The 23,603-nt window shown below is 45.4% G+C and overlaps 1 protein-coding gene across 2 annotated transcripts; it reads right to left on the bottom strand.

The window, feature by feature from the left end:
* Nucleotides 1-650: 650 nt before the first annotated feature.
* Nucleotides 651-23,510, bottom strand: CRY2 (cryptochrome circadian regulator 2). Of its 2 annotated transcripts, XM_082059644.1 has the most exons (12): nt 23,281-23,510; nt 20,277-20,385; nt 16,771-16,913; nt 9,363-9,547; nt 7,935-8,023; nt 6,740-6,880; nt 5,935-6,246; nt 4,722-4,873; nt 4,360-4,562; nt 3,797-3,886; nt 3,147-3,288; nt 651-2,661 (listed from the first exon to the last, which is right to left on the bottom strand). In XM_082059644.1, the coding sequence occupies exons 1-11, from the start codon at nt 23,466-23,468 to the stop codon at nt 3,149-3,151; spliced, it is 1,752 nt and encodes a 583-aa protein (XP_081915770.1). In that variant the 5' UTR covers nt 23,469-23,510; the 3' UTR covers nt 651-2,661; nt 3,147-3,148. The 2 variants fall into 2 exon arrangements, with proteins under 2 accessions (XP_081915770.1, XP_081915771.1); XM_082059645.1 differs by lacking the exons at nt 16,771-16,913; nt 20,277-20,385; nt 23,281-23,510 and adding an exon at nt 16,341-16,720.
* Nucleotides 23,511-23,603: the final 93 nt, after the last annotated feature.

The following is a 23,603-nucleotide window of genomic DNA, read 5'->3' as shown; positions in this document are numbered from 1 at the left end:
GGAAATGCCCAAACTGGCACCCATTTCATGATGCTTCCTTATCTCAGCCTCCAGCCATCTTATGCTCCTTCCTGAAAAAAAGATGGTATCTTCACTAATGGTTATTGATGGCTTTTTCTTTCCCCAAGAACTGGTCAAGCCTTTCTGAACTCAGTCAGGCTGTTAGCACCCACAAATTAGAAAGAGCTTGCCACAAAAACATTTATGTGTGGAAGGTGCAGCCTGGTTCAATCTGCCATCTTGTAATTTAATTGACCATGTCCAATCCTAAACATTACAGAAAACAGTGAACAATCATCCCCCACTCCTTTATCACACAGTTTCACACACCTTTATTGTTTCAGTTGGGAAAAGATATCACAGTGCACGAATCCCAGCGTACTTAACAGGTTTATTGCAGGAAGTTTTTCCATTATCTTTGGCTGCCCTTGTATTTCTCTGTGCCCTTCCCAGTGCTACTAGCTGAAACGCAGCTCTTCCAGGTGCCACCACATCACAGGTACCAACAAAAGCCTTGTAAATGTGACTTACTCCTCACCCACATAGTCTTGTAAGAGATCACGCCTCCCCTCCCTTTGGCTCCTTAGCCCCATGGATCCAACCCCAAAAATGCCACTTACCAAACAAAATAATTCAGATGACAGCAAAGAGAGGGTTTAAGACATTTATATATATATAAAAAAGTCATATTTACAGAGTGTTGCCTAAGCATTGAACTCGCCAAATGACAGAACTCACAATTTCTATAACCCAAGTGTACAAAGTCCATGTCTCTCCCATTTCTTCTCTCTGTAGCAGAAGGTGAGGGGGGAGGGTCTCTACACCTTTCTACCCTCAAGACAGTGAGAGTAAGGTCTGGGTCAGACTGAAGGAGACAAAACTTGTTGATTACTGGGTTATCCACCACACAGATTCTATGAATAGTAGTTTAGAAGAAAGTAAGGGCAGGAAAAGTTACTCTTGTTTACTTGGTCAGTCTTCCCAATGGATTCCATCGGGGAAAGGAATCTAGGGTCAATGCCCCAGGCAGGGAAGTGCAAAGGAAAGGTTATTCAACTATGCAATAAATTAACTCACAGCCCCCCATTCAACAACTCCAGGTTTTCTAGATGCATTTGAGTCAGTTTCTATTTGCAGCCTCATTGCTCTGGATTCAAATCCGGGCTCCAAAACTGAATCTGATTATCCCAGTCAGAGTGGGAGACAACTCCTGTGCTCCCAAAGCTGTTAGGTGCATAAGCTCACACACAGCCCCACACTATCTGTGCCAGGCAGGGATGAAAGCCTTTGAACAACAGCAAATGCAAACGGTGCAAAGAGCCGCCCATTGCACGGGATTAGCTACTTGATTTAATTCCTCTTGAAAATGGCCAGGAGAGGCTCTCCTGCAGTACTGCCCTCCCTTGCCCTCTTAGGGGGAAAGGCAAGCAGAGGCTCTCTGCTAGCACCACGTTGAAATGACATGTAACAGGACCAGGTCAAGAAGTATATGGTCAAGAGCCAGGAAAGCTACACAATAAACCTGCTAGACAAAGCACCAGCATGAAGGCAAATAGCAAGAAGGAGCAATGTGCAGGGTATGAGGTACAGGAATACACCGTGTAGCAATGCAAACCACAGATGCCAGTACAGGAAAGAGCAAACATCCACAACGAATGGACAACAAACTAAGCCTGAGGAAGACTCACTTCAAGGAGCTGATGTGTAATACATCCCTATCAGTATGAGGCTACACACCAGGCACTGGTCACTCCATTCGAGAGAACTTTCACTCAGTGAAGGAAATGCTGTAGAGTGCAGGGCACAGGTATAGCTATCTTATAATTTGCACCAGCAAGCTTCTGGGAGACTGCTTTACTCATATCAAGGCATGATCTTATTCTCTGATCATTCCTCCTTCTCTCAGAGTCCCTCCCGCCCAGCTGTCAAACTCCTCCAAAGCTGCCCGTTCCAGGTAACAGCACTATGGCTCGCTCACCTTGCAGCAGTGAGGTTCTTCTGCAAGGAAAGTTCTAACTGCCTTTCAAGTGTACAGACAGTTTGTGTCTCTTTGTTCTTGTGCTACAGTTGTCCTTCATTTTGTTTCCATCCCACATGAGTACCACTTTGATTTATTCAGCATTTATATCCCCATCAGAGTAGCCTAATGAAAGGCTGAGAATTTCCTGTTCTCCTGTAGGATGGGTACTCTATTTTTGACAGTGTAGCGGTTTCCTTCTGAACTCCTACTATAATCTGAATTAATCAGCACACTTCATCGCCTAGTATTAGTGATGAAAAATGATGTTCACTATTTCTGATGTGCAGATGCTGCTCCCTACATCAATGCATCAAGTCACATGCACTGAGCCATTGTCAGAAAAGAAAGATACACCTAGGAGTGAACAAACTGATAGAAGGCCCTTTCCCTCTTAAATGTGGGCAAATTTTGGGCATGGCTGAGAAGAGATATATTTGGCTCTTTGGAGACCAGAAAGCCAAATATTCCTAAGCACAAGGAGCACAGTGCCCTTTAGTGGCAGCTATTGGAATTACAGATTTATGAGAGACCCTCGATTTTCTGTTGCGGATCCCAAGTTCCAGTCCCTCTGTGGCAGAAGTCCCCACTCTGGTTACCTCTTCAGCACTCTCACTCTTCACTTGCAAGGTGCTTGTCGCTGGCTGCAGGAGAAAGCAAAAAGAGAAAATTTGACTTGAACACCCCCTTATACTGAAAAGCTGGCAGAACATGCAACCAGCTCCTCCCCTCTAGGACTTAAGAGAGTATTTCAGGCAGACGACGGGACCTGCTTGCTCCCCTCCTCTAGCCCATATCCTCACCACATCTGCCTGCTAACCCCCTCTGCGGGAAGAGAAGCAGCCTCACTAGAGCAAACCCATGAACGACTGTCCTCTGTGATTGTGCTGGTAACAAGGTACTGCTCTCTCCTGGACAACTGAGTTAACAGCTTGTCAAGCAAAAGCAAAACAACCAGAGGGCAGACCACTGCCAGATTTCAGAGCTACGGAATTAGTTAGGAGCCACCTCCCTCCACAAGCAAGTCCATTTTGTTCATTTTGTTAATGTGCAGGAAGAAAATTAAATTGAGCCTAGCTAGCTGCCCGAACAAGGTAGTTTAGGACAGATAACATTAGGGGCTACTCACAATCATACACTCTTGCCAGGGATCTCTGCAGTGGGGAGATCTGTCACTCTGGCTCGCTTGTACAGTTCTTCAGTGCACAGCTCTTCTGCTCCCTCGTGCTTGCGCTTTGGAGAAGACTGGTCTGCTTGCGACAGCCTCATCGCTGTAGAGGAAGAAGAGTCATTGCAGCAGTTCCCCTGCCTTTAGATCTCCTCACAAGTACACCCTAGCCTAACCTGCCACAGGAGAAAAAATATGCAGTGCAAAAGTACAGAGAGATGCTGCCACAGCCTCCTTGAAAACTTTTGAAAAAACTTTGTTAAAAATCAGAATAATTAAGCCCCCCAGAACAAACACAAAAGTATCCTGCTTTGATGAAGGACAGCTTAATTATACCTGATTAGCCCTACAGTCATCTGCACTTCTCCCTTAAGTGGCTACATATGATCCCATACAGGCAATAAAAGATTCACTTTAATCAACTCCTACTCTTCAGCCCTTTTAAGAATGAAGGCTCACTGGGGACTTCTGAAGAAAGCCTAAAGGAAGGTGAATGTGATCTGTTTTCCTAGCTGCACACTCTCGTCTTAGAGAAGAATCCGTCTCTCCTGCTCGTAGCCTTTAAGTCGACATGGAACTATCTCAGAAGCACACAAACAGCTCCAGCTCACCTGTACTGGTGCTGCAGCCCTGCCCTGAAGCTGAGTCTGTGACTGGACCACTGAGATCTTCCACACAGGAAGGGACTGATGCCAGTAAACCTAGAGAAAGGCAAAAGGATCAGAGTTAAGAAACAAAAGACATGTGGAGTGGGAAAAACCTTTCACATGGAAACACCTTAGTGATCACCAGCCAGCACATTCATATCCCAAAGCATGATGAGTTCAGACCTGAGCTCACCCAGTACTGACCACAGACAGACACTGTGACCTAGCAGCATATTTATTCAGGATGTTCTGTCTAGACTTTTTCCCAAGTGAAGACTGGACCACTGGTGGCATATGGATGGTGCCGAGCCATCACCAGCTCTCAGAATTAATCAAACCCTACTCTTACCTGACCAGGAGCTCAGTGGAGCTCTCCCTGGAAACTGACTGAACAGATTTGGCAGAGACTGCTTCATCTTGCAAGGACCGACCAGAGAAACAAGCGCTATCTATTTTAAATCATGAGCTCTCCTCCCAGCATTTATATCCTATTAAAGACAGAATCTTTTGCAATTGTTGGTACTCACAGAGCCCTCTGTAGCGCGACAGCTGCTGGTAGATCTGCTTCATGCGTTCGATGTTTAGTCGGCTGGTCTCTGCGTGGTTCACCATAGGTTTGGGGTAGTCCACCCCAATGATGCACTTGGCGGCCTTCTGCACAGACTCTGGGGCATTCCATGGTTCGTAAATGTATCGTGAGGGGAAGCCCTTTAGTTTGGGCAGATACCTCCTGCAACCCAAGCAAAAAGGTGCACAAACACCACTTAAAGTGCAGCAATGCAGCATTCACAATGCACAGAAAGCATCATGCACCTGTCAGCTACTGAATGAGACGTAAGTTCACAGATCACAGATCAAACAAGAAAGAAGCACCAGTCACATCACTTACTTCACATAGTCACCACTGGGGTCTGTGCGACGTCCAAAGCCCACAGGGCAGTAACAGTGGAAGAACTGCTGGAAGAATGCACTGCACGAAAGCCACATCCAGCTGCCTGCATTTACACTGAAATCTGCATCCAGCAACAGTTCATCAAATACCTGCAGCAATAGGAGGAAAAGGCAGTGAGAGCTTCCCCAGGCAGGACTCTGTGGCAGGAGGACCCAAGATGCAAGGCACTGAGCTGTGAGAGCAACTCCCAGGAAACACAGCAGCAGCAAAGAGGCAATCTGCTGGCTGAAGCCAGGTGGCTGGTCAATACATCTCACTTCCTAGTGCTTTCACATAGGAAGACACTGTCTGCTCACCATGATGAAATGTCTGATCTATCAGGCAGCTACAGACTAAATCACTACCTAGTGCTGCAGCAAGCCTTGTGTATTGATCTGAACACCTGGGAGGTGTAACAACTGCAAAGCACCAGCTGTGGGAAGCAGGCAGATGCTGCCCAGGAGAACCAGCACCAAAGCAAGAAGGAAGAACCCCTCTGAAAGTCCCAGAGGGCACTGCCACTGAGAGGCAGACAGGTTTCAGCAGTAACTTGCTCGCATCTATGCACACGCGCCGCACTTCTAGCATTTGACCCTGTGACACAGATTCAGCTATGCTCTGCTTTGTTAGCTTTGCAACAAGATGCTCCTGCCTCCAGTTTTTGCATAGGGCAATATGTACACCAGATAGGTTCAAGCTGGCTGTCCCATCAGATGGCCAAAAATGAAGGTCTTTTACCTCTTTCCTTGAGAGACTCAAGACTCAGATTTCACAGTCATGGAGCATTCCCTGACTGGCAGTGATGGATTATACAATGAGGAGAAAGGTCCAGTTACAAAGTGACATGGAACTTGCAAAGAAAACAGATGGACTGAGAGAACTTTTACAAAAAAATTAAAAACAACCCCAAATCCCCAGTCCATATTTACCAATGGGTCCCACTAACATTTAGTTACAGTTACTGGAGACTCTTGATACTGTCAGGGCCTCACAGCAGAAGGCAGAAGTCAGGCTGTTGGCAGGCCAAGAGCCTGCTAGCAAATCCTCTCTTCCATGCAACTTCTACATGTGAAGCAAAAGCCATACCTGTGTGCCCATCCTTGCAGAGAGTGCCAGGGAGACTTTGTTTTCCTTATGGCCTCCTGCAAGCCTCTGGAAATGCCAGACTCACCCTGACTCCTGACTCCCAGCTGATCCAGAGGTCGCCCCTGGTCAGGAAGCAGGCCACTGCGTGCCTGGCCAGATGGTGGATCCATCCTTCCTGCCTCAGTTGGGTCATGATTGCATCGATCCAAGGGAAGCCTGTCTTGCCCTCTGCCCACTTTGCCAAGGCTTCAGGGTTCCTGTCCCAAGGGATTTGGATGCAGATGGGGTTCCCCTCCATGCGATCAAACTTTGGGTTGTTTGTGGCCGCTGTGTAGAAAAACTCCCGCCACAGAAGCTGTCCATACAGAGAGAGGGGGGGCGTGCTGTTCCGCTTCACCTGTGGAGAAGGGAACATGGGTATTCACAAGCAGGGGAGGACTGACTTTACTAAGCTGAGCTGCAGGCCACTCGTGCATTTATATAATATCCCCAAGTCAGTTATTAACAGGCCCTGTAAAGGAGCTCTATTCCAGATCATCCTTTACCAGAAACCCCAGGTAGTAAAAATACAGTGTTGGCTCTAACTCACTCAGCACACTGACAAGAGACCTGCATGACCCAAACCTAACAGCATAAAGCTCTTATGTGGCTCAGGACAGAAGAGTCCAGGCTGAAGAACAAGGTATCAGCAAGTTTACGGTCTGCTGGACTACATACAGGAGAATCACATTTCCTCACCCAAGAGCCTCTTCTGTGGTACCAACAAGCTTACCCCAATGGTCAAACGCATGCCAGGCAACAGTAACTTTTGCAGCTGTTGCGGCACACTGTTCAGAAACCAGCATCACGCTAAAACCCAGCCTGCTCTCCAGACAAACCTTTTGTCTTACCTTCTTATAGAGCTCCCAGAGACGATAATAAAACAAGCGGCAGGATAAGCAGCCAAAACGCAGGTAGGGACTGAGTCCTGTAGGGCTGGCCAGCAATGAATTGGCGTTCATCCTTGGTCTTTCATAATTTGCAACCCACGCCTAGACATATTCAGAAGAAATGAGACAAAAAACCTCCCAAACTTCTGAGACACTAAGGGCGGACATCTGTGCAGGTAACAAAGACACTGACAGCACAGTCTCTTCTACTCACTTTCAACCATTGCTGGGAGACACCTCAAGTGGGCAATCCCAACGCTCAAACCCCATTCAAGATATGCAAACCCTTTCCCCAGGCCAGGATTTAAACTACTTAGTCATTGTGGCCAAGAAAAGGACTAAATTTGCTTTGCATGAAGGAGTTAACAACTCCAAGAGTTCCTAGGGACATAGGCTAACACCACAGTCTATGTGCAGGTATGTCTATCTCATTTCACACACTGACCATGAAAATTTGGGGACATTCAGATTTTTTTGTAGAGTGTTGACAGCTTATTTCCCCTTCAGAACAAGAATTCGTGCTTTGGTCTCTACAACTGCCACCAATCCATCCGGCATTAAAAAGATACAAACTGTTTAAAATTGAGTCATGTCTCTGCATCTGTGTCACCCTTCATTACTTTGAAATTATATGCCTCATGCACTGTAATGAAGATCACGTGCCCCACAGAAGACATGTGAGTGTTTCAGCAAGGGGCTAAAGGAACACCAGCCAATGAGACAAAATATCAACAAGCCGATGTACAAGGGAAACGCATTATTTTACAAGCATGTATTTGCTCTAATACCTTAGATAAAGGCAAAGGCGACAGTGTGCAGTGTGTAGCAGGGAGTGAGCAACTTAGAGGAGAGTTTCCAAGTTTGCACTACTCTAAAGGAAAAAGAGGGATACAAACAAGGAAAAGAATCCTATGTGCTTCAAACAGTAGCATAATTAATATACAGCTCTACTTCTTCAGGTTTGAGCAAGCCCATGAGCTCCCTGCCCCACACGTGACCCAAGGTCACGGGAGCAGTGTAATACCAAACACGTCTGCCGGAGGTGAATGCCGAGACAGTTGCTAGGACCAGCAGGGAAATAGGGCAATGGCCAATGTTCAACATTTTTCATTTGGAGGCAGCCTGCAGGAATCGCCACTTAAATAACAGGGGTTACCTTTCTTTCCAAGTGTTTATCCAGCCGTGCCAAGGCTTCCGTCTCCCCTCCTTGCCAAACTGCAGGGGCAAGGCCATCAGTAGGAAAGCCTGAGGGAAAGAACTTGGTAAGATTTGAAGCCATGCCTAGACAAAGGGTACAGATAGGATTAAACATTAATAACAGCAAGACATTATATACTGCAGTTGCCTAACATGGCTTACTTGCTGCTCTAGTACTTTTACATCAGGAAAACATTGAGGAACACGTGGAGAGCCTGCTCATGACACTGCCCTACAAGGGCCTCTCCCTGCAATGTGTCAGGCAGCCTTCTGGGGACTTTTCCCATTGCTCATATGCCAGCACGCTCTCCTGTGTGTCAGCACTATCCACAGGGCTCTTCTGCAAAGGCCAGAGCAGCTGGCAAAGAAGTATGTGCTCCACAGCTCTGCCTTACAAAATACCTTGCCATGGACATCAGCAGCTCACCAGATAGCATGGCTGCTCCTGGTGAGGCTCCTATTCTGCTGAAAGCTGGTGCTGTGGAAGGTGCTGTATTAGTGCTGAAGAACTGATGCAAAAGGGCAAGCAATAACACAGTTGGCCTGCACTGCTCTGGGCTGACAGATGAGCCTCCCCTGGCAGCAAAGAGAGCTGTGTAAGGTTGCAGGCAGTCTCACATTAGGCCAGACAATAAAGGAAGCAGATCTACTCAGGACTGCAACCTTTAGGATATTCCTGTTGTAAAGCTCCCCACTTTTACATGACTGCTGAAACTGTGCTTTGAGGTACAAGGGTGATACTCCTATAAAGCTGGTATGGAGCCTCCAGCCACACATGCAGACAGTATTCTGCATCAATCCTTTCTTCCCCTGCACTTAGATTCGCTTCCCTAATGTAAGCCTTGCACTCCCCATGCCTAAGCTCTCTATTCATACTTCTCCTCCCAAGAAAAATACAGGACCATAAGGCATAGTAGGATGAGTGAAAGAAGTTTCTGTAATAACTTGCATCTTGCTAAGCTCCCAAACCGGTGTTGGTTGGCAATGACTGAATTAAATGATCTAAGCCTGGTACACAGTTTTTTTACCTCCTCGGGTCTGTTACATGATGTGTCAGAGATGGTAGTGGAAGAAAAGCAGCTGCCAAGGACATGAGACATAGATACAGTGGTTACATGCTAAGTATATCAGAGAACATAAGGACAGATGCAGTGTTTCATAGCAACACCAAAGGGGACGCTGTGCATTTACCACTGCAAGGGACAGCAGCCTATTTTCACGAGGTGCAGCTCTCGCTGAAAAGATTAGGCTGCTTCTATGGCTAGAGGCAGCCCAGGTCAGATGAGAACACTAGAGCTGGCCTGGGCACATGCCAGCCATCAGAAACAGTTCCACTAGATGCTGTTTCAGCTGGCAGTTAACCTTCGCCTTCACTCTCAACACATACCCAGCTCTTCCAGGGATGGGACCCCATACACGTCATCGTGGTTCTCCTGGATGTCCACTTTACACGCCTCCATCTGCTGGATCATTATGGTGCTCACCGGCTTCTTTGGGAGCTCCATGCGGCTGATGATGGCCTGGAAGCGCTTGTAGGTGAGGGGTGGCTTGTGGCCATTCAGCTCAATAATTCTGGAGATAAAATAAGCAAGGGGAAAAAACACAGCCCCGCTAGCACAGAAGTCACAAGGAAATAACAGCCAAACCATATTTTACTATCTCTGCTCATGAGAGCCTTTCACTTTGGATGCAGAAATCTTTATAGACCCAACTTCCCCTTGATGCATCCCTCAAAGGGATATTAGAAACAAGCAAAATCCCCAAACACACCAGAAAACAAAACACCACATACTAAAGCACCTCCACGGGAAAATAATAAACTAAAAGAGCTCTGGCTGCATCAGGCTTAGCATCACATCTCTCCCACAGCTCTTTATCAGACCCCTGTAGGAAATCTCTGATTACTGCCTTTCTGTCTCCCAAGAAGCCAAATCCCAGACTTGCATCTGTTCCCCTGACACCTCATGGTATTCTAACCTGATTCTGAACTTACTGCCTCCGTCTGACACAAAAGGCCTCAGCCTCTTAGTGACCCCTCCTCCACCTATCTCAGATGAGACAAATCCCAGTCTGCGTCATTCCTCTCGTGATTAGAGAAATCACCATCCTGCCCCATGCCACAAGGTCGCAAGCAGACCTATCTCATGCTATTCACCTGTGTCAGATCATTCTATGGAAAGGGCTGACACAGTTCCTCACTACTCCACTAAGCATTCAGTCTGCTAGGGCCATGCAGTCTTATTTTTCCTGGGACAGAGCTTTCATAAGACCCCTGGCAAGGTAAGCTTCCTCTGCATGAAAGATGCCACTTTTAACCCCCTCTTCTTCATGGAGAGGAAAGCGTTAACAGCAGACAGCACAGGAATCACCAGCATTACATAAAGTTGAGGCAGCCAACCCCACAGCTCACACAGGAGCTTCGGCAGAGCAGCCTTCCCCACCCATCAGAGTCAACAGCTTATGCAAGGGGCTGGGCTTACAGCCGAGTGTTACGGCGGACGCCATGTGCCTTCCCCTCCCCCGCCGCCGCACGTGTAGCGAGGCGGAGCGACACGCTGGCCCCGGCCGCCCCTGCCCCTCGTCACGCGTGCTCCGCGCTCCCCCGGCTCCCGCACCGCCGCCGCTATCCCTGCACGCTGCCGCCCGGGGGAAGGGGCACTTCAGAGCCGGCAGTGCAGGTGTGCGGATTAAAAATAAGGTTTCCTGCAGTTTCCTCACGGCTTTCTGCTTGTAAAGTTGTAAACAATGGGAGGAAAAAAACCACTCATGCATAGGACAGGGGAGGGCAATCGGGATGTGCACTGGGTGCAAATCACACTGCAATTTTAGTGCCAGGCTATAAACATGATCAGTGCGGGCACAGCACTACATGCCTCTCTCCCACTCCTCCAAACAACTGCACTGAGGTGAGCCTCCAAGGCAACATATTCAGTCCTGTACCACCACACCAGAGACCATTTCCTCTGCTTTCATGCACACACTTTCTGGCTGGCTGTCCCTGTGTACCCCCCTAGAGACAGTAGAAGATCACAAACTCTCATGAATACTACCCACCACTATCTTCTCTGTGGGTTTCTCTGAGCACTGGGGACCCACACAAGACCACTGGTTCACAGAGACCCCCAGAAAATCAGCACTGCTGCTGGAAAAGAAGTGCGGTATTTCCAGTTACAGCACACTGGTGAGGCTCACTTGCTTCCAGAGAAGTTCAGAGCTTGGAAGAGAAAATGTGACAGAGCTGCACGCTGTTTGCCCTGAGGTGCTTGGGATGGGGGCAGGGAAGACGCTTTTTTCAGTCCTCTTCCACGTATCTGCTGAGCCTGCAACTCAGTTCCAGATCCGCTGTATTATACCACATCCCAGATCCACAGCTAAAACTTTTGTGAACACACAGCTACTTGGCGTAAATTGCTGTGACTTGCAGGTGGATGCCACTGTCTGACATCTGTATCAAGAACATGAATATGAGTGAAGTTACCTAGAACAGCTCATAAATTCCTAAATGGTTACTGGATGTGGGGCACAAATCTTTAAGAGATCGGGCTAGGACAAGTTGCACATTTCACAGCACCTGACACTGGCATTATGTAACAAAATTTGAACTTTTCACAATACAGCCATGAAACAGAAGTATCAGACATTGGGTACTGTACAATATTGGACACTATATGATACACACAGGGTATTGTACTGTTGTTCAGTCTTCCGTACAACCCTTTCTACAGGAAGCCCCCCCGGCAGAAGTCCTGTCCTTCCTCCTGCTGTCCTTCTAACCGAGGCAGTACAATCTCACAGGACTTTCCTCAGTGACAGAAAAAGGGAGGACTCTCCCCAGGACTTAATAGTCCCATTTCATCCATCTCCCCCAACACAACTCAAACTACACATGGCAGTTATTCTAGTTTTCTTGAAGCAGAACAGAGAAGAACAGAATCACTGTATTCATCACACAAAATGTAACCTTTCTGATGTTAGTGAGCACACATAAAAATGGCTGCACTACCAGAACAGCAGTATACGGCCCAGCACCACCTGACAGTAGTACCCGGACGCCAGAAGTTCTTTGGGTATTTGTGACTGTCACACAGTCACACTTTACCTCAATAAAGCAGGCAATGAAAAACCTGACCAAACATGGTTATGGTGCTGCTAGGATTCTAAGGTATCCTACAGTCAGTCGCCTTTAACAGCAGGGTGTCTGCAGACTTTGAATGCACACCCTTCACAGGTGTCAGTTTTGACTCACCTCCACAGCAGTGCCCCAGCAGGATGGCTACCAGGGTAGGGAATGCTGCTTGCCTCAAACCTGACACCTCAGCCTGCTTGCAAATGATGGCCCAGTTCTGGCAGGGGACTGAATGTGCCCCCCTCTGCCTCCTGGCACAAGGAAGAGCTGGCTGCCAGCACTCAGCAAGCAGGCTGCTCCACAGCACACCCCACTACCAATTCACACAGACTATTTAGTTAGCCTTGCCAACTTATGCAATTGCTCTGATCTAAATCCTCACTTCAGAGAGCTTGTGTAGGGCTACGCATACCTAAGACAAGAGGTGTTTCTACAGATTCAAAGAGGAGATGGAGAGAGAACCAACAGATATTCCACACAACAAACGCTGGGCAAAGGACGAACAATTCCACTTCCACAGAATGACACACATGAGCAGATAAAAGATGAAGAAGTGACTTGATGACAGGCTAAGTACCAGCACGGGGGAAAACACCTGACACCAGAGCACTGTGCAAGACAGACAAGGATAACAAGATCTGGCAGGCAGAGATTTGACTTAATGTTTTTAGATGGAAATGAACCACTTTTTTGCTGTAGTGTAATTATGAACTGCAGAACCACCATGGTATGCATACTCCCCCAGTGCTTGGTTCCTTTAAGTTACTATGCACTCCTATTAAAACACATTGAACTATCATTTCAGCCTTAGGATAAAATATTTAAGGAAAAGCTGCTCCTGAAGCCTGCGACAAACAAGCCCACAGTGTTACTTTCTGACTGAACACACTCCCCCTGAATAACCTCAGCCTGCTCAGGATTGCAGAAACCACAACGCTGATCATCAGCAAGCAGACTGCAGAGGATTTAGATCCTAAGGAGGAGAAAACAGGCAGATCCAGAGAAGGGACAAAACAACCTGTCAGCTGGAAGTTGTCAGACAGAGTAATTGTCAAGTAAAGGCTTTGAGCAGGCTAAGCTGATACCCAAGAGATTACCTTTTCTGTCTGACTTCTACAATCTCAACATGGCTAATCTTGGCTGGGAGTTCCTAGATTTTCTTAGGAGTACTTTCCAGTACAAATGCTGATATTCTATAGCTGTGTCCTTTTTGGAAGGGAGAGGAGGGGAAAGATGCTCTGATAATCACACAGCTATGCCAGCAGTACCAACAAGGAGTATATTGTAATCTTCCGATGGAGTAAACTGGGTCAAATTCACAAGTTAACAGAAAAGACTCTTTGTAAATGTTTAAAAGGAGCTGGTGGGGGTAGCACTGGGAATACACTGCAGGAGACAAGAGAAGGATAGCTGGAATAATTTATGTAGAAGTTCAAATTGCTTTAAACCAGGCCTGATAATCTTGTTGGAAACTTGATTAAAGGAAGATGAGAAGTAGGATGCTATCACCACGTTACTAATTATGCAGGAAAAACAGTAGGGTGAGCAGAGGGACAACACATAGCATGAATTAAAAAGACTGGGTTAGCACGACTGGAGGGTGATACACTCTGAGAGAGGCTTCCAGGAGAAATACAATATCAGAACTACATTGCCACATGCTGAGAAATCTCAGAGATGCCAAGAACCAGGAAATGTCAGAGTAACTGGAGACTTGAGCTGCCTCCACACAGACTGGGTAGCTGTCACAGCTCGCTGCCTGCCAAAACCCAATTTTCTAGCTGCCATAAATGACTGCTCCATGGAACGAATAATCAAGAACACACAAGGAAAGGCAATTAATTATTTGGTCGTAGGCAGCGCTAGGTATAGCTGAAAATGTTAGTTAGCACTTGCCTGCTCTAACTGTGACTTTGGCATGCATCCATTTAACATCCTTCCAGGAGCAACAATACCATAGTGGCTTTTATTTCAAGTAGAGAAATGCATAAAACCAAGGAAGCGCGCTAAGCAAAAAGAACAAGCTGAGATGCAAAACACTGACACACAACACAGAGACGATTTGACAATGACATTGGGGGGAAACTAACTAAATTTAAAGAAACCCTCACACAAACAAATAAAAAACAAAACAAAACCAACAATTGCACACAAGCCATCAAAAAGAGTCCAAAAAGATCACAAATAAAGAACAGTAAAGATAATATAAAGCAAAATCCTTCAGAAAAATGAAGACCAAATAAAGATAGAAAAACCCCAAATGTTGGTAGGTTAAATTTAAAACCAGAAAGGCAGCCTCCTTGCACCTCCCAAGCCAAATGGAAGTTTGAGAAACCTTAAAAAAAAAAAAACAAAAAACAAACAAACAAAAAAAACAAGAACCAAAAAACATAAATAGTAAAAAAATCCCCACCAACGAAACAACCCAACCTTCACAGACACTCCAGCATATTTATATGGCCAAGATGTGATCAAGTTATTAAAAAAAAAAGCAGAGACTGTAACAGCACAGAGACTGTAACAGCACAGCAACAACCCCTGCATTTATTTTTGTACGTGTATTCACTATGGAGATATTCGGGGACATTACAACTCTGAATCTGTTTAAGGAAATGTATCAGGAGATGTCACAGACTGTGAGGTCAGGAAGAAATGCCACAAAACACACTATGCTTCAACAGGAACAGCTTGTCAGGACCAGTAAGCATTTACCCAGGAGCTGCAAAGGACATCAAGAAATACCCAAACTAATACCTGCTGTATGCACCACTTGCCTTAAAACTGTTCGAATACTATGAAGAAAAAAGGCCAATATAATTTCAGATTTAAAAAGCATTTCAAGGGCATCAGAGGGATGATAGAATAGTCTGACATGTGCATTATGCAGATGGGTAGAAAATACTAATGGAATCAGTGAATGCAAGGTTATATGCAATATGCTGGAGGTTTAGTTTGGCCTTGGTAAAGCGAAGTTGTGCCTTAAAATCTGTTTGTGACGTTTGAGCCTGGGGCACGGGAGATTCAGTTGATATATTCTACCTGGATTTTCAGAAGCCATCTGACTAGATCCTTCACTGAAAATTTTTTAAAAAAACACGATAAATTGGGATAAAGTAAAAGGTTCCTGCAGACAGACAATTCTTTGATACAGGACAGAGTAGGAATCTGTTTTTCCAACAGGAGGAGAAATCCTACACAGAGCTAAGCTAGGGCTTGTGCTGTTCAACATTATTCATAAAATATATGGAAAGGGACAAAAGTGAGCATGATGATAAAGCTTACTGATGCAATAAGCTATCTGGAATAGCTAAAGAGGAAAGGCAGCTTAAAAATTTCCTTATACACCACACGACCAGCTGACAAAAATATCAGATAAAATGCAGTGTTGGTCACGTTGTTTCTCCATACGCATGGATATGCAATCTTAAACATACTTATGTAGTGGTAGCCTCTCAAATACCTATGACCATTTTGGCAAGAATCCCTGAGACATCAGTTTAGTGTTTAGCAACACTCAGAAAAAGCAAAAAGAATACTAGTGACTATTAGGAGAAGACAGGAAACATTACAGCACTATAAAAATCCATGTCGCTCCTACATTTTGAACACTAACGACAGTTTTCACCACTGCTCTCTATCTCTAGAAACACCTAGAAGTATAAAGAAGTGTGACAAAACTTGGAAGAGATATGGAACAGATTCCACCTGAAAACATAAGTAAACTAAGACCCTCCACCTTGGAAAAGACAATGACATGAGGAAGGATGTGAAGGACACTGACAGGGTGAGGATGTAATAAGCATTTATGGTCTCTTCTAATGCAAAGATTAGTAAGCAGTGTCTGCTTACAAGACAGGTTCAAGAAGAATCTCCCTTGCTGCAAACATTTCCTTACAGCATGTACTAAATGCAAAGCTCGTTCCCCTAGGAAATTATGGATACTAAAGATTTATAGGAGTAAATCTACATTTAGCATTGCTGGCACAATACATAGGGGAAAAAAAAACCCAAAACAAACAAGCAACCCGTAAGAACAGTACTGAAACATAGTTAACTCAAACATACCATAGAGTCTTAGCTGAAAGACCATCTCCACTGTTTAAGGAGATTATTTTCATATCTCTATATTATATAGATAATATATAAAACTCAACATAAAGGCAAGGCTCCCCCATAGCAAATACACAACAAAGACAAGGCATTCAGGTTTTAGAATAAGGTCAGTTTGCCCCAATCTACCTTGTTCTACTTCTTCCAGCTGTCCCGGCACATCCATCAGTTAAAAGCCCGACCTTCATAACCTGCTTGAGACAACAGCTCAACTATCTTTATTACAATGAAATTTAAAAAAAGCAGTCCATGCAGTGGGGACATGCTCAAGCAGATCAATCAATAGGACACAGCTGAGCAACTTAAATGACTATCAAGTACAGAGTTTAATCAGCTTGAGGCAGCACCTTTCTGTACATTCACGTCACTGGCAGCACTTTGACGTGCTCTAATCAAAAATGCGAGCGTGCAGAGTAATCCTGTTGACACTTTCTAGGCTCACACAGGATGACAGTGATCAGCATATAGCGATAAATGTAACAGAGGAGACTGAAGTCTCCCCAGACACGACAATCCCAGCCTAGACCAGGCAGCACCTCCGCCCATGCTCTCCCCATACCTGTCCAGGTCATAGAGGGTGTGGGAGTTCTCTATCACCACCTCCACACCAGCCTCCTTGGCCAGTTTGATGATAGCTGCATCTCTCTCCTTACCAAACGGCTCCGAGTCATATTCGAAGGTGAGACGAGTGACTCCCCATTCCTGCAAGACACACAATATACAAAGCTGTCAAACAGGAAACTCTTTCTAACCAGCACAATTACAAAGGAGGATGTCAGAATTCCTGGTAAGTGTTAAGTCCTGGAAACTCAGAGAGGGTTTCTGTGAAGAACAGCAGTCTGGAGTTGAGATAACCAAAGAATCAACAATTTTATCAGCTCTAGCAGACATCACATCTGTTATGCAAATTCCTCAATGTCAGGTTTAAAACATGTAAGAGGAGGTTTGAGTTCTTCTCTATTACTATTCTTAGGTTACAGCTCAGTCCTCAAGCCTAACAACACCTTGTTTTGTTGCACATGCTGTCCAAAAGTAACCCTACCATTCTGTTCCAGCATTTGGAGAGACAGCATTTCAGATGACTCTTTCAATACAAGTTCTGCTCAAAACCCCCTATTTTTATATGGAGACTATTATCAGTAAAACCAATACACTTATTTTTTTCCAATGTCTCTTTAAAGCCATTACGTAATAGAGAACCATTGTACAACACAAGCAGCAAAAACAGGGTAGTGGGAAATGCAGGACAAAGGACAGGAACTGAGTGAACCTTTCCGGTCAGCACAATAGAGTATGATATGGCAGTTCAGATTTAAATTAAAGTCCTGCCTTTGGGGAGTTATTTTACCCTGGTCGAGCCATGCACATATTCTGTATCTTCACACCTTTAATAGATCACTCACATAGATCACATGGAATAGGCTTTATGAAATAGCATTCAGCCTCTTCCAGGCTTTTCCAGAGCACAGTCTGCTCTCAAAGACTATGGCCTAGTTTTCCTGAGAAAATGAATCCTATGAGAAGAGGTTTAACGGTTTCCACAGCGACCCTCCTGAGACATCCATCAAGCAGAGCAGCAGCCCACAGATTTGTTTAGCAAACACTTTAGTCAAACACACTCAGAAATCTACAGAGATACTTAAAACCCCCCTCACACAGCTAAGATATGAACCACATTCTCCAAGTGAGACACCTCTATATATACAGGACAGTCTTTTACCACCTTGGAACAAGAAACAAATCACAAAGAACAGATGTGATTAGTTCACTAAAGACCTTTAAAGCTAATGCCAAAGACAGGAAAGGGAATTTAGAAGCAGAAAACAACTGTACAAGTCCTCTTCTAAGCTTTCAGATTAAATCTTAAAATTGATATTAGGATGCACAGAGAACTAAACCAGTTATGTACCACTGAATGCACATCTCAGAGAGGTCCTCCACTCCTTTTTCAAAATAAAAACATGACAGCATCCACAACTCAGAGAAGGGGTCAAATAGACATGTTCCAAGCTCTGCCCTCCTTCTGTGTGATTTAACAGCTTCATTTTAAACTTTCATTTCTTTTAGAAGAAAGACAGTATTAGCTGGAAGGCTTGGAAAAGATGGCTTTAGTCTTGAAGAAACACACACTACTGCTTTGAAAGAAAGGAATGGGATAAAAAGAACATTTAAGGCTAACAGAGATTTGAAATACAAATACAAAACTTCAAATTCAGCTGTTTCCTACAGTTTTGAGAAGCCTAACACTCTGTGTGCTACAGTAGCACACAGGAAATAGAGCAAAACCAACCAGAAAACAAGCTGTATGACAATAAATTGCTGCAGATATACAAAAGAAAAATAATGACTGACTTGTCTCTTAGTATCTAGCCTATAGCAACGAAAAACTGTAGGAAAAACACACCAAAGGGATTGTGAGTGAACTTGAGTGAAAAAATGACACACTTTTCTTTGATAGAAGAGGTAAAATTACACATGTTTGTTCAGAGGAAGTGAAACAAAAATCCTCTGCAAAGGTTAACACAGAGCTAACAAGTACACTTCTCCTCACAGTATGTACGCGTAATAGTGCCTTCGCGGCAACTGTTATTGACAACATAGCTCAGCCACTGGCAGCAGGAGCAGAAACTATATGAGGTCCAAGTGTTGCATTACCGAATGTGACATAACTCTCCTCCCCACAATAGCTGACAACAAGGCGTGAACTGCTGCTAATTCACTGTTCAGTGCAGCAGCTTTGGAGAGGCCTGAATTCCCATGAAAGCCATACGTTTATCTTATTATAGCACAATGCCCCCCACCTCCCCCTTGCCCTTTCTTTGCAGCTCTGTTAAAGCACATCTAAGGTATTCATCAGCTCACCTGCCCAGGCAAAGCAGACTGCAGCAAAAAGCAGGTCTGGCTGATTCCACAACCATCTCTCCAAACCTCAGACTCTGCCAATTACTTTTTGCTCTTTGACCAAAGCAAACATTTTTCTCCATCAAAGTCTTAATTATCCTGTGAATACCTTGAACTAAAATAAGAAGGACATGAACTACTACTAGCCAGAACTTATTTGCAGATAAAAAGATAAAAATAACCCAGATTCTGAAAAAGTTAAAAGTAGCACACAGTTTGTGTCACGTTTTAAGATGCAGAAACCAAAATAAATATCAGTGCCCTTTCTCACCCACATACTCCAATTACCCTCTGCAGTACTGCCCTCCTCCAGAAAATAGACATCAGAACCATTTACAGCAGGAGGGTATAAATCCATGTTTACCACTTCTTCTCAGCAGCTGGTCTATAGTAGGCTTTGGGGACACTAGTTCTGTTGACTGTATATAAGGTACAGTCCACATGACAAACCCAACTCATAAGACTACTGCAAACCATGTTCTTCCCCTTTAGCTTTGTTACTCTAGCGAAGACACTATTAAGACACAATCTGCTGCACTGACATATTACTTTAGAAATGTATCCTGATAATCCATCACAGAGCACCAAGGTCACTGCATATTCTACCACTCTAAATGGTATATCAGCAGGAAGTTTGGGCCCAAGTTGTATTTTGCTGCTCATCTGACTGAACTTCAGCCTTGAATAGAAGAAGAAAAGGAACGCCAGCTAACATTAAAACTTCTGAATTTCGAAATTTTAACACAAAGCCTATTTGCAATTCACATACAGATCAGTACGCTTTTTCAGTTGCCTGTGAAGGTGTGTGGACATAGCAGTCTTCCTCAGTAAAAGCTGCAGGAAGAAAATCGCCAGTGAGGTAGAAGCTCTCAACACAGAGGAGTCAGCGTTACAGTGTAAGACCTGACATACAGAAACAAAGGCAAAGACCACCATACAAAGACAGAAGCTCGAGCATGCTAATTATACCCTACTACTAAAGTTCTTTGCAAGTCTGAGTTTAAGAGTATATCTGGCTCCCAAGCTGGCCCTTAGGCACAGTACTTAAAGAGAAGCTGAGGGGGCCTCCAACAACTAGCAGATCATTAGTGACTGAAAACAAGGATAGCACTGAGACATCAGTTTTTCTTCACTATGCTCCAGAAAATTACTTGATTCTCTTACTTTAAAGAGTCTTGGGAAGACATCTGTTGGCTGCCCTCGCACAACGAACAAGCGAGAGTTGAGCTTCCTTAAACTGTTGTCCAGATCTTCCAGAGATTGGAGCAGAAATCTGCAGATAAGAAATAAGAGCAGTTAGTGTCAGTCAGTCCAGTTACCGCTAAAAGACAAATGAGAAGAATCTGCATGGAACTCCAGCAAACCTGCATGACCAAATCAAACTGAATATTAAGACAAGAAACAGAAAACAATAATTTGTATCCATCCCTGGTTTGTCTACCAACTGCTACAAGATTGCAGCACCAGCCAGTTCCCAGCCATTCACATCTACCTTCTGCTTGTGCAGATGCAAGAGATTTCAAGGATTTTCTACTTCCTGCAACCCCCTTCCCATGTTCTTTCTCAAAGCTGGCAACATAGCTGGCAACCAGCTGCTGTCTCCACATTAGGACAAGGAGAAAACCATAAACCATGTAATTTGCTACAATATATTCTTCCATGGGTTCTGCTGCAGGAGGGATTTTGCATAGGAAGCAGAAAGATGTTGATACACTACTCCAAGAAAAGTAATGAATTGCTACAAGAACTGTGAAAGTTTTAGAGTTCTGGCTACAAATAGGCAATGTCACAGCAGAGAAACATACAGTCCTGGCTCATCAGTAGCAGGAGACTAAGCAGCAAGATCTTCCGAGGTGAAAATTATCTGTAGTTGGAATAGCTGCACACAGAACTGCCATTTATTTTCCACCATGAAGATGCAAAGATGAGAGCATGTCAAGACATTTATCTATTTCCTCCCACCCCTAAACTGTAAAAAACCATTTAAACGCTTTTTACATTTAATGGTGTGTCTTACTGATCCCCCATTGTGCTATAAAATATCAAATGTATTATCTTTGCATTCACAGCCACACGTCACCCCATCTACATCGTAATGTCACTTCATTTTGTTTAAGTCTGCAAAATACACCAGCTTTAAAACTTTAATCTCTATGACAGCATGTGACACGGCTGGTAAACTCATAACCTTTTGTAAGCGAGCCAACCTCTGCCCCTCCCTCATTCCTACAGGCCCACTCTGCAGCGTGACCTGCAAGACATGAGTACCTGCATCAGCTCCCTTAAGACTGCACACAGCGAAGAGGAAAGCTCAGCCACAAACTGCCCTGCAAACTGGGTACTTCGTCTCTCAACTGCACTGCCCATAATGGGAATTGCAAGCTTTGATACAGAACAAGATCCCCCTGCACTTCCTGCAGGAGAAAGGAACTCGGGGTTCATGGAAAGAAGGGCCCTGTATCACAGTACAGAAGACTCAGAACCAGGTCTGCGTGACCTAAAGAAACCACTCCCCAACTTCCAGCCCACTTTCAATCTATTACACAGGAATGTCAACTTTCCAAGGTGTTCTAAAAATTAAACACGGGTTTTTCCTGTGTGGCTCACACATGGTATGCAGGTAAATAACAAGTGATTTTCAACATGATAAATTTATGGAAGCTAGGTAAAACACTAACATTTGGTTTTGGAGTACAGAACTCTGAATACAAGTAATTGCATTTAAAAAATAGCATAACAAAGCCAAGGTTCCCAATGTGAACCAATGCAACTCCCATAAATAGACGTAAACTGCTAATACATTTTTGCCTAACAGCCAGTAGTGCTACCTTCTGACATTTGCAGTAGATGCACACCTCCAAGAAAACATGTTTTTTAAAAACTTCATATGCTCATACATTCCATGACTACAACATAAATAAAACCACTACCTGCTTCCCTCCCTCTGCAATGCTGGTGGAAACAAACAAGGATTAAATGGATCAGGAATTAATCTTTTGGGGGCACTGCTTTAGTTCTTCCAAATGAGGACAGTTAGCAACAACAGCAGCACGTGAAAGGCATTTCTGTCTGCTGCTGCCTGTAGAAAGTCTGGTCTATAGAAAGATCACTTCAGGCTCCTAGGATATTGAGCTGTAACAGAATCCACAAGTTTCTGTAATTTGAACATCTACATTGTGGTCATTTCAGCACATACACAATTTTTAATCCATTCTCTGATATGGGTTCTAGAAATGCTTAGAAATCACCCACACCATCCCGTTTCTCTAAGATGAGGCTAGGATGCAAAGGAGAGGGAATTTGTAATAACTACAATTTTCCTAATGCACAGCAACATGAGATTTCAAAGGATTTTTAGCCAGGTGGCTGTCCTGTCCACCACCCCTGATGGAATAGTGTGAGAGCAGCAGGAGATCTACTTCGATTCTATGAAGGGGGGTCTTGGAGAGGAGAATCACTACCTGTATTTGGTTTCCAAATGTTTAGGCAACTGACACCTGACACCATATAATGTTACTGGCCACGGGTACACAAAGTCTTGCCATACATTTTCCCACTTGTAGAAAAGGGAAAACTGCAGCTTTCTCTACATTCCTAGCAGTAGCTAAAGCATATTTCTGTAAAAATTTGAGGGATGGAGGAACGCAGGCATGCACACATGCCTATGCACACTCATCAGCCAAGGGGCAGAAAGAAGGCGTGGTATGGTCAGGCAGCTCCGAGGAACCTTTGCAGTTGTCTCTAAATTCTGGGAAAGGCGTTTCCTAAAGCTAAACGTCCATCGCTTGCCGCTCTCATACATTCACCCAGCTCGTAACGAGAAAGTGTAATGACATTACATAAAGTTGAAGGCACCCTCCCACAGCGTCAAGCAACACCGCTGTAAAAACCGTGGCGAGGCCAGCCAGACAAGGAACCCCTCCTGCACGGAGAGGACCGGCAGGAGCAGCGCACTGGCCGGGCAGGGCACCATGTGCTGCTCCCGCTGTTGCGGCGGCCTGATCGACCCGGCCCAGCCGCCGCACCCGAAAGCGCTCCAGCGGCCGCGGGAACCCTCCCCAGCGCCGAGCCCGCCGCTGTGGCCCACACCCGGCGCCTCCTCAGAGTGTCCCGAACCCCCGGACCCGCCCGCGGCCTGAACGCCCGGCGCCTCCTCAGCCCCACTCACCGCCAGCGGTTGATGCCCACGGCAGAGGAGGCAGCGAACCAGGGGTCCAGGATATAGATGCAACGGAGGGACGCGGCGTCACGTAGCGCCTCCTGGAGCGCCGGATTGTCGTGGAGGCGCAGCCCGCGGCGGAACCAATGCACCGAGCGGCAAACGGCCGGAGCTGGGCCCGGTGCGGCCGCCGCCATGGCCACCGTCAACTGCCGTCGCGGCCCCCGCGCGCCGCCCGCTCTGGCCCCGCCCCGCCGCGTACGCGGCGGGGCGGGGCCAGAGCGGGCGGCGCGCGGGGGCGGAGCTTTAAAGGCGCCGTGCCGCCCTCTAGC

The sequence above is a fragment of the Streptopelia decaocto genome, assembly GCF_964273445.1.
Source record: "Streptopelia decaocto genome assembly, chromosome: 7".
Taxonomy (NCBI): domain Eukaryota; kingdom Metazoa; phylum Chordata; class Aves; order Columbiformes; family Columbidae; genus Streptopelia; species Streptopelia decaocto.
The sequence above is the reverse complement of the archived record's forward strand: the minus strand, read 5'-3'. Positions and strand labels throughout refer to the sequence as shown.